General features: G+C 34.5%; 1 protein-coding gene across 1 annotated transcript in view; it reads left to right on the top strand.

The window, feature by feature from the left end:
* LOC120768422 overlaps positions 1 to 12,527 on the top strand; it is a 40,979-nt gene extending 28,452 nt beyond the window's left edge. The window contains exons 4-6 of the mRNA XM_040095103.1: positions 9,161 to 9,333; positions 9,430 to 11,724; positions 11,796 to 12,527. Coding sequence (XP_039951037.1) covers positions 9,161 to 9,333; positions 9,430 to 11,724; positions 11,796 to 12,245 — 2,918 coding nt within the window. The 3' untranslated portion in view covers positions 12,246 to 12,527. The remainder of the gene's footprint in view (positions 1 to 9,160; positions 9,334 to 9,429; positions 11,725 to 11,795) is intronic.
* Positions 12,528 to 12,576: the final 49 nt, after the last annotated feature.

Here is a 12,576-nt window from a genome sequence, read left to right as displayed (position 1 = left end):
TTTAGTACTTTGGCGAAGAATGCAAAAAAGTGATAATTTTGTAAATTAAATACATAGTTAATATGCACAAAACGCAGGCGAACCAAGTATAACTTACAACCAAAACAAAACAGATGAAGATAAGTGGCAGTTAAATGCGAATAATTGCTTTGAACTTTTTTGTTGGCTTTCATGAACTTAAAATTCATGTATATAAAGCCATTAAGAGTCATTTTTAAGTCTCAAAGACAATTTAATGAAGTCATAAAATATTAACTAAAAAATTCTAAAATTAGAGTAAGCTCGGAAAGTGCAATTATTTTCAATTATACCGACAATAAATTATAAAATGTTCTTTTTTGGATATTTTTTATGCATATGGCAATCCTTTTAATACAATTTTCTAAAGAATTTACATAAGAAAGCAGAAGTAAAAGGTGATCCATTCGAGGTTTCCAACTTTTTTTTAAAGAAAAAACACAAAAACTTCAAATTCAATCAGGAATGTTTATTATCATCTCATAGGACATTCTTTGGATTTTTTTTTTTTTGAATATTATCACTTTCAACTCAGTTGGTCCATCCGTTGAATCCAATATTCGAAGCTTCATTCGAGCATTTCGACTGGTAACTGGCGATTGATAAGCATGATGTTTTGCTCAAACGCCTGAAGCGGGATTATCCGCATGAACTTTAGACTTTACATATCTCCACTGGAAAAGATCACACGATCTTGGTGGCTGCATTTTTGCTAAGAAGCCAAACACGTGCACTGGGGCTTATATCATATATTCGGTATTTGGGGCTTGAAGCGTTATGATCCGATTACAATTTCTAGAAGTGAGACAGCCAAGTTCACTAGACATCCATAGGTCCAGCGCTTGAGCGCTAGAGTGCAAGGGAACATCGAACAACCGACTCGCATTCAATCGTATGAAATTGGAATAAGGAATCCTTCCTTAGGATGGTCATCTGCTTTACAGTTTCCGGCGACTCCGGAAAACTAATATGGAAAAAGCTTGAAGCTATTGCTAATGAGGTCATGCACTCCACAGTCAGCGAGCTAACAGCCAGTATAGCGGCTTGACTTTCGGAGTGAATGCACACCATTCTCAAGGAGGGTGCGCTTCGGAGCAGTAAATCTACCGCTACCTTGACGGCAGCCACGGACGCCTGAAGGACGCTACAGTGATCTGGTAGCGTGAAACTAGAGTCGATGCAGCGTTCCCGATAGATCTAAAACGGTGTTAGCTCTCGATTTATATGTAGGCTATAAAAGGAAGTAATCAGAACGAATTTCAAATTTCGATATATGAGAAGTAGATCACACCTACCTGTGGTACCTGTGGTTCTATTTTCTGAATGAAACATTAGACAACAATAATAGTGCTATATACTGAATTTGGTTGACATTGACGGAGTAGCTCCTGAGCTGCAATATGTCATATTCCGCCCGTCAGCAAGCATCTGTTGTTACATCTCTCGAGCAAATACCCAAAATTTGGAAAAATTTTGACAGTATAATATTATTATAAAATACTATGAACGTAGGGGTACTTTTCTTAAAATTTTTGAGAATTTTAGAAAGTTGTTCGTATAGTAAAACGAAAAAATGTTTTTCGTATCTCTTTACCTTTTATGTCCGCGTTAAACCTAAAGTGATTCCATATTGTTAATGATGGAAATTTGCGACTAATAATGGCTAAATAGCAGCCGTTTGTGGTCAGGGACGGATGCCGTCGTCGAGAAGCTCAACTAATAAATCAAACATTTACATTTTCAATGAAAGAAGTATTAGAGATCAATTTTATAAAATAGAAATACAGCTTGTTCTGTCTCGAAAATATTTTCTTTAAAGGTATTTTGCTGATCAAAAGAAATATTTTATTTGTTTGAACAAAAATGTCAAAAAAATGTAAATATACATATATTATATCTTTAAAGTCTCAGCTAAATATTTTTCCAATATTGACTGCGACAAAACATATTATTTAATCAAGTGTCTTACATAAAAAGCCGTGACGCGATTTAAATTTTACTAATTATGAAGAAATTAATAACATAAGCGGCCATCGCTGGAAACAAACATTCAATTCAATTTAAACAATTAATTATTAAATCCCACAAGAAAGGATTATCAAAAAAGAAAAAAACATTTGTAAAAAAATTTATATCAATAATTCAACAGCGAGCTTTATTTCAAATAAATTTAGGGACAGTAGATCCGTGGAAGCTCACCATTTTGGAGGACGACCTAATGCTACAACACGACATGATGATTCAAAATTACTTTGAGAATTAAATAAGTTTCCATATAAGTAGCGGTAGCGATCGCGAGCGTGGTTAAAGCCTTAAATTTGAAAGTTAGCAGCCGTACTGTACAACGAATAGCGTGTGCAGGTAGACTAACAAATTATAAGACAGCTAAACAGCCTCTTTATCAAGAAAAAAATCGACTAAACCGATTACAATTTGCTCGGGAACACATCAATTGGTCAGTGAAACGATGGAAAACAATACTTTTCTCTGATGAATCAAAATTAAATTTGAAATATATTCAGTCGGAATGAGAAGAGTTCGCCAACCAAAAATAACAGGTTAGATCCCCGATACTGTCAAGGTACGGTTAAGCATGTTGGAGGTGGCATTATGTATGGCGATGTTTTTCTAAGTTTGGTGTTGGACCGCTTTATTGAATCAATGACATTAAGGATCATATACAAAAACATCATTGAGAACGTGATGCTTTCCCATGCCGAGTGGAATGTGGCACTTTCATGGGTTTCAACACGACAACGACCTAAAGCAGAGGTCGAAAGCAGTGGCAAATTGGGTCATTGATCAAAATATTAATGTTAAAGTGGCCAGCTCAATCGTCGGATCTCAACCCTATTGAGATCTTTGGGATATAATATATATAATAAAATAGAAGGATGGACAGAGAAAGAGTGAATGGGGATAAAAAAAATGTTCGAGGCTGCAAAACAAGCTTGGTTATTGAAGCTATTGACAATCTTATAGCTTTCATGCCAAATAGATGCAGTGAAGCCATTAAAAATAATGATTATGCTATAGAATATTATATAACAATCATTATTCCAATATGTTTTGTCGCACTGAATATTGAACATGTTTAATTTTTTTCGTATAAAATGGCATGGAGTCAAATAATTTGTAAAATTTTGTAAGTTTTCATTAAATAAATAGTTATTCTTCAAATGAGAGTGATTTGTTTGTATTTAAAATGATAATTGCGAGCATAAGAGATGATAATGTAACGCATAGGTATGAGTCCAATATGTTTTATTCGACACTGTATATTATTAAGCGAGTAGCGCGTTCGTTTCGTCAAATTCTAAAGTGCTGTTAAAGCGAATTCCAATTGTATGAATAACGAAAAGAATAGGTATATGTGATCACTGCGTATAGCTGTTTTCCATATGCTCTTTCAATCCAACTTAATTCTTATTCTGCTTCGATCGTTTCGAACTTTACTATCCTACACGTTATCTATGCAAAAAATTAGAAATTCATTTAATGTGAATCCGCCTGCGGGTGATCAATGATTTATTTTATAACACAAATGAAAAACCCAATTCAATCTGGAAATTGGCAAGTGGCAGAGATCACGTTGAGATTTTTATGCAATTTTTGTTGCTAACTTTAGCATTTTTATGGCTAAAATGTACACGTATGAGCGCATGCTGCACGTGGCAGCATCGATGAACCAGTCCAAACGCCTTGAACTGCACGTCAAGCATACATACATACATACAACTATACACATCCTATTAGCTAATGAGTCTTTAATTAAATTAAAGCCATTAAACACCGTCAAACTGCTGGCGCATTTAACCGCCCACAAAAGCGTTAACGAGAGCGGCGCATGCGCTAAGTGCCGATGCTGTTAATTTGCAGCCGCAACAAGTTCACGATATTAACTACAATACACATTAGCGTTGATAGCTTCATTAAGCGTGCACCGCAGACAATTCGACCCCGCGGAGGGTGGAAGTGTAGCGTGAAATGCTTTTGTTGAAGCCAATCAAGCTTGAACAGCTGCGCGCCGACGCTTAGCCGCGCAGGAAAACCCGTTTCGGGGTAGTCATCAGTCGAGCGAAAGTCCGTTTGACGAGCACATGTAGACAGTTCCGGGAGCATGTATGCTTATTATTTACATGCACTGTTTGGCGCTGACGTCAGAAGCCCCCAAAGTGGTGGTGCTGGCTACGTGCGCGCCGTCACTTAAATCACCTAGCTGATATACAGTTGACTTGCTCATAGGTTTTGCTACATTTCAGTGTTCTGTTTTTGCATTCTGTGTTAATCACCTCTCTTGCAGCGCCGCGCGCATACATAGAAGTTCCGTTTAGTCGTATTTAGTCGTCCAATTGTTTGCGCAACAAAGAATAACCCGCCGTACGTCCCATAAATGGCGCAAAGCAGTGGAAGATTTATGACCCCAACCACTTCAGTTAAGCAAATTAATTTAATAATAAAATTAAGTGTTGTTTGGAGTGACTATTAGTGAATTATGTTCGTTTTAGTAATTTATTGCAGTCGAAGTTTTTCAATTATAAAAAAAAAAAATATTTTAGCCTTTTTAACCTTTTCATTTTCAAAAATTTTATTATAATATTAAAAAAATTATTTAAATTTAAATTTTTGTCAAAATAATTTTTTTTAATTTTCATATACATGTATTATAGTTTCTAATTTATTTTATTCTAATTAAAATTTTTAGTAACTTTTTCAATATTTTTAAATTTTAATAATTTTTTTTTATAACTTTTGTTAAATGTTTAGTGCTTAATTTAAATGTTTTAATTAATTTTTATAAAATACTAAAACTAATTTTATTTTACTTAAAAAAAAACCAAAAATACAAAATTTGCTTATAAAATATTTTTTTTTTTAAATTTTACCAATGTAATATTTTTAAAAATTTTAATTTCATTATTTTTAATAATTTTCTATGTATTTTTAAGTCTAATTAAAAGACTAAGTCATTAAAGAAAATGTTTCAATATTTTTTAAAGCTTTTTTTTAATTTTAATATCGTTTTTTCATATATTTTTTTTATAATTTTTAGAATATAATTAAAAGTTATAAATAATATTAATATAATATAAACATATTTTAATAATTTAAATTTTAATTTCATAATTTTAATGTTTTTAAAAATTTTAATTTAATTATTTTTAATAATTTCTTACATATTCTTCAGTCTAATTAAAAGATTAAGTCATTAAACAAAATGTTTCAATTTTTTTAAACTTTTTTTTGTAATTTTAATATCGCTTTTTTATAGTTTTTAGAATTTAGTTAAAAGTTTTAATTAACATTAATATTATATATTTTTTAACGTTCACTTAAATTTAATTACGTAATTTTAAAAAAATTATGGAATTTACACTTTTTAATTAATTAAATTAATTAAATAATTTTAATTTTATTTGCCATAATTTCTTTTTTTCAAAGAATATTTTTGTGTTTTTCTATTTTCTGGTTCAATTATTATAAGTTTTCTATATTTTTCAAGTCTAATTAAAAGTTTATATTTTTGTAAATTTTGAATTTTTCAATATTATTTACACTTTTGTCAATAATTTTAATATCATTTATTTTTATAATTTTGTTAAACAGTTATCATTGATCTTAATTTATATATCTAATATAATTAATAATAAAAAAAATATTTTTTAATTAACGCTTTAATTTTTTTTATTTTTTATTACACGTACAATTTTATTTTCATATATATTCTATATAATTTTTTCGATATTTAATTTTAAATCTATGTAATTTTTTTAATTTTGTAATTTTTATTATTTAAATTTCTTTAATTAATTAATTTTAATGTAATTTTTTCTACATTTTAATTTTCAATTTATTTTTTTTTATATATTAAAAATGTTTTATGTATTTAATATACGTATTTACTACTAACTTAACTTTTACTTACAATTTTTAAAATTTTTTGTTATTTTTAAAACATTAACTAATAAAGTAATTAATTAAAAAAATATATTTTTAATTATATACGAAATTAATTTTTAGTTAATTCTCTAATTGTTTTAATTTTTAATATACGGTCAACAATTTTTAATTTAATTGTTCTTTATAAGGTTTTCGAAATTTATTTTTAAATCTTTCTAGTTTATTTTAATTATGTAATTTTCACTAATTAAATTTCTTTAATTATTTTTTGTAATTTTTTTTTTTTTTAATTTAATTTTTGTTAAATTTTTAAATTTTGATTAATTTTAAAACTTTAATAAATAAAATTTTTAATAATTAATTTTAACGTAATTTTTTCAATTAATATTTTACATTTTTTTATATTTTTAAATTTTGTTTATAATTTTTTATTTTAATTTAATTTTTACTAAATTTTTTTTTAAGTTTTGATAATTTTTAAAAGTTTTTTCAATATTTTTTTTATGTGAAATTGGTTCTGTTACTTTTAGTAATTTTGTTTTATTCTTTTGTAGTTATTTTCGTTTTCATTTAATTATTTTGTAAAGTTTTTAATTTTCAAAAAATTTGTTATTTTTTACTTTTTTAACTAATTATTTATTATTTTGTAAATAAAATGTAAATAAAATTTTTTTTTCATAATTTTTGTATTTTATTATTTCTTATAATAATTGTATATTATATTTTTTGATTTGCCGAAGTATTATTACTATTTGTTAAATTTTTGTTATTTACGTTTTTTTTACTTTATTATTTTAATGTTTATTTTTTTATAATAACTTCGATATTTTTTAATTTTTTTTTACATTATTATTACATTTACCTCTCCAATTGCCCTATTCAATTACCTGTTTTCGTGTGTTGTGACTGTCTTTATTATTTATTGCGCTTAAATGCAGTTTGATGATATGCCAAATATTCAAATCGATCGTGACCGGCGTGTCACATGTGGCTTAAATTGTATTTTACACCCGTTTGGGCTTTCTATTTCAAGTTAGCCGGCAATAAAGGGTGGAATACATTTTAATATAATTTAATTTTTTTTATTATTTATATTTATTAAAAATAATTTCAAAAGGTTTGGCGAATTTGCATTTTTGCTGGTTATTTTAATTTGTTTCTTTAAATGAACGGGAAAGAATCACGATTCCCGTACTTAAGCACGAAGTAGACTGCCCAACTAGTTCGCTCAAACGAATGAAAGCAAGCCATGCATCAGTTAATTGTATGCGCCAATAAACAGTAATGACATTTTATACAAACAAAATATAATTTCAGCACTAATTTTTAATAATAAATTAATTTTCAATAGAAAAAAAATATATTAAACAAATATTTTTTCTATGAAAAATGAAATGAAATCATTCAAATATCACGATTTTTTGTGTAACAGCTGGCAAGCAAATTATCACTATGAACAGGTGAGCGTATCGAAGTCGTCACGACGGCGACGTTGACGAGTTACACCAACGTTTAAGCGAAGTAGTGATTTTTGCGCTTGAAGCAGAAAACGCCTATTACATCTTCAAGCCTGGCGTTATGAAAATGACAAATGATTTATTCAACAACACGAAATTGCCTTTTAACTACTTTTGATATTTGCATAACTTTGACAAAGTTGCAAGCTGAGCACACTTTAGAAATTACTTGCATTGAGAAGTTTTCAGTTTTCCCCCTCTTTATATATAGGTAGTCCCGGAAATAACTCAAGCATGACTCGACATTTTTGGCAAATTTTCAACTGATCCACGCGTTCTTGTCTCAAAATGAACTGAGTTTCGTCGCTCCAAACTGTCGCATTGCTTAGCAGATACAGCATGACAGAGAGCAGCAGTTTTTATATAATTGATATGGATCCAACTTAGACTACCTCTTCCAGCTTAGGCTCATATGTATTTTTGGCAATATGCTCAATTCGAAAGCGGATATTTTACCCGATACTGATTTTTTTATTCTTTACAGTTTTCGACACAGCATGACAGAGAGTCATCTGAATTTCCTGATATCTGAAAATGAACACTATACAAAGAATTTCCATAGTCACGATCTTATCAAAGCTGCTGTTCTATATATATGATCTGAATTAAAATACTTAAACAACACGTAAAGTAATATTTATACCCTACTCTACATACCTAACTAGGTCTTTACTATGCTTAAGTCAACCGTTTTTACTATGCTCTACCTTTTTTGATATACCACAAAGGTCCAGCATACAGGTTTTTGGAAAGACCTACATATGCTATATAAATCATAGAAGTTTAGGTTAATCTGGTAGGCCAATAAGCCGCGCATATACCAGTTTGGTCCTTTGCGATCCCAGGTGGAGTTCAGTTTCTAAGTCCAAGAGTAGTCATCGTTTAGATGCCTGCGCTTGACGCGAATTTTAACAGACTCTGTGGCCTCATTATCGATACCTCTTACATTGTATCACGCCTTGGGGACCCCGGATGTTTACTGCGTAGTCTTGCCAATGCGGGATAAATGTACAGATGCTCCACTATTTCTCTGGTGCCCTGTTCTAGACATTTCCTGCAGTCTTCTCGACCTGTCAACTCCATCCTATAAAACTCTATAAAGTAAAGTTTATATCGTACTCTATATAAATTGATATTTACTTTACTTAAGGCAACCCTTCTGAAAACCCAACCTATTTTGGGTAGTCCAAAAGTACAATGACAACCTCGAAACCGATAAAGGTGTTTGATACGTCAAGAGCTGATAGTTCTAGAAATATTTTCGACTGCAAAGGTATGGATAGCTTATTCAATCCCTGCTTAAAATGGCTTGGTTAAACGACGAATATACTTCGAAATGACGGAAGATCAAGGTCTGCGAATCAAAAAGGAATTCTACAAAGTTAATCAGCTTAAATCGGTTCTTTTAGTCGGCGAACATGGTTAAAAATGACAGAAGACCAGTGATTCAAGTAGGATTATCTCAAATTAAAGGGAGTGTTAGGCTAGAACCTTTGTTTTCTGATATTTAAAATAAGTATGAGTGGTTTTATGATCAATGAGATTTACTAAGATTTTGTGATCTTCTTCACTGGTCATATCGAGTTGTTAAACAGGCTTAAATATAAACGACAGTCTAATTTCCGAATTCATTTATATTCTGACTTCAAAGCTCGGTTTTCCAAATTACCAAATATATTTCAATCCATCTTCATTTCAAAACTTTTTTTATTTTGTACTTTCAGCGCCCTCTGTCTGCTCTGTAGTTATAGACGACAAACCGGAGACGCGAGAAATTGGCGCAGTTTGGGTTTCCTCGCAAGACGCATGCAACATACATACCTGCGAACAAGATGAAAACGGCGCACCGCGAGAGACAGTTACAAATGTGGATTGTGGGCAATTCTATTGCGATGTGGTATGTACTCGTATTGACCAAATTTTGTATAAATCAAACAGAAATCATGCTGCTTTACTACCAACCAATTCTCTCTCTCTCTCTCTTTCTCAACAGGATTCGGAGTTACGCCCACAACCCGGCAGCTGCTGCGGCGAATGCGTGCGCACCAAGTGCCGCTTCAACGACACCGTCTACGATTTGGGACAGACTTGGCATAGTCCGGATGGTTGCACCATGTACGAATGCGCACCGCTACCCGAACGCTCCGTTGTCACACCAATGATTAATGTGTTCGAGAAGACTTGTGCGCCACTGCCGCTGGATTGTCCACGTGAGCAGGTGTATGTGAAGGACTGCTGTCAGCAATGCCGCGGCAGCGAAACTCCGATGGTGCGCTCGACTGAAATGCGTGAGCAGAACGGTGATATTTGGACGGAAGAATTCAATCGCAATCATCCGTGCGCACGCGAATGTCAACCAAATGGCGACCCGATGACCTGCCGTTACAATTTTGTGGTCGAATGGTATGAGACTATGTCGAAGGCTTGCTATGGCTGTCCACAAAATGGCACAGATTGTGAGCGACCGCATTGTGTGCTCGGCGATGGTATCGAACGCAGCGTTATGGTCGTGAATCGCATGATGCCGGGTCCATCGATTGAGGTGTGCGAGGGTGATATGATTGTGGTCGATGTGCATAATCACCTATTGGGTGACAGCACCACCATACACTGGCATGGGATGCATCAACGCAACTTCCCATATATGGATGGCGTGCCGCATATCTCACAGTGTCCCATCTCGCCGCATTCAACATTCCGTTATCGCTTTCGTGCGGAAAATTCCGGCACACACTTCTGGCATTCGCACACCGGCATGCAGCGTGGTGATGGCGTCTTTGGCGCGCTTATTGTACGTCGTCCGCGCGCCATGGAGGCGCATGCGCATCTCTATGATTTCGACTTGTCCGAGCACAAGATGATCTTGCAGGATTGGGTGCATACGCCCGGTGTTAGCATATTTTCGTCGCATCACCACTCACGCGGCGACAATAAGCCGGTTAATTTGCTGGTGAATGGACGCGGTCGCTTCTACTATGCGATTTGGGATCAAGCTAAGAAGGAGGCGCGTGCGGGTGCAGTTGACAAGCCAAATATTCAGGAAGACAAAACAGTAACACCAAAGCCAACTACGACTACAACTACTACTACAACCACACCAACAACAAGCACCACACCATTAACCTTTGTACTCAATCAATCCGAGGTCGCAGATCAGTACGATTTGACACCTTCCCAAATAGAGCTTCTACATCCGCCCAACGATACCAGCCGCGACAACATGCGTCTGCGCAATATTAATGAGATCTCACGTCTAACGCATGTGGCACAGCAGCCACCGCAATCGGACCGTAGTGACTCCGAACCGGAAGTGGAGTTTGACCTCACAGCGCAACCCACCAACGTGCAGCGCACGAAACGCGCTGTGGACGACATCCAATTGCATCAAATGCCACTACAAATCTTCCATGTACGACGCGGTTTCCGTTATCGCTTCCGTATTATCAACGCCGAGTTCCTCAACTGTCCCATCGCTTTGTCCATTGACAATCACACACTCTTAGCTATACACTCAGATGGCTATGATTTCGAGCCACTCGAGGTGGGCGCCATAGTCACCTATGCCGGCGAACGTTTCGACTTCGTATTGAATGCAAATCAGTCCATCGGCAACTATTGGATACGTTTCAAGGGTCTAATGGATTGCAGCGATCAATTTACATCCGCTTTTCAAGTGGGTATATTGCGTTATGAGGGCGCAGGTGAGACAGAGCCAAACGGCGTACTGGGTTGGCAACACAAAGCTGACGGCATCGAGCTAAATGCGATGAATCGCGGCTCGGGACATCCGGATTCGTTGACTGCCGCAGAAATGACAGCGCTTCCAATTTACGATACAGTACCGGGTGTGGATCGTGATGCGCTCAAGCCCGTGGCGGATTATAAATTTTTCGTCTACTACGATTTCTATGCCAAGGACAACCCAGTTTTCCATCCTGGTGATTACTACGGTTTCAACGATAGCTTGGGTAAGACCAACAAGTTATACACACCACAATTGAATCACATTTCACTGAAGATGCCACCGATGGCTTTGATGGCTGAACGCAATAATGTCGATGATTCGCTCTTCTGTAATGACACAAGTCTGGCGCAGCAAGGCATTGATTGTAGAAAAGATTTCTGTGATTGTCATCATGTGCTACAAGTGCCGTTAAACTCCGTCGTCGAGCTGATCGTGGTCGATGAAGGTTTCACGTTCGATGCAAATCATCCCTTCCATTTGCATGGCAATGCTTTTCGTGTGGTCGGCCTAGAACGTTTGGGCTCCAATGTCACTATTGAAATGGTAAGTGAATCTGCTAACACCCGATCTCACGCTCTCTTATAATAATGTTTCACTCTCTCTCTTTCCAATAGGTGAAGCAACTCGATCGCTACAATTTGCTCAAACGCAATCTCGATAGACCACCGATCAAGGACACCGTGACCATACCAGATGGCGGTTATACCATTTTACGCTTCGAGGCTTATAATCCCGGCTTTTGGCTCTTCCATTGCCATATCGAATTTCATGCGGAAATTGGCATGGCGCTTATTATCAAAGTTGGAGACAATGATCAAATGAAGTCAGCACCAAAGAATTTCCCTACTTGCCACGATTATATGCCGAAGGACGGCGAAGACGAGATTGAAGAAGACAACGGCGAAGATAAGAACGACAATACGGCTACAAGCGCTCCCATGACTACACCAAGCACTGGTGGCGCTGTGGCGCTGAGCGCTCAGGGTTATAGCGTGCTCTCTGCGCTATTGGTTTTATGCGCTTTACACTGGAGTCGCTTAGCCGCCATCGTGGGTATCCACTAAACTCATAATGATAGTGATCGTTAGTATAGTTCGTTATTAATATATTTGGCTGATCGGCGCGGATCAAGCTTTTAATTTTTAAGTACAAAGGCTTTCAATAATAACTGTGATTAATTAGGATAATGAATTTTCGTTAATATATTCGTTATTTAATGCAAAAATCCGCGGAATGTGGATTATATACATAGACATACATATTTAATATATATTATAACAGTAAGATAGTTTTCATGACAACGATTGTAACTGTTTTTTATTCAATAAAAAATAATTTGAAAATTTCACGTTTTATTACATAAATTTTTAAAGAGCTTAAGAAGTTAGTTTTTAC

The sequence above is a fragment of the Bactrocera tryoni genome, chromosome 2, assembly GCF_016617805.1.
Source record: "Bactrocera tryoni isolate S06 chromosome 2, CSIRO_BtryS06_freeze2, whole genome shotgun sequence".
In the NCBI taxonomy this organism is placed as follows: Eukaryota; Metazoa; Arthropoda; class Insecta; order Diptera; family Tephritidae; genus Bactrocera; species Bactrocera tryoni.
This window is presented reverse-complemented; position numbering and strand designations above follow the sequence as displayed.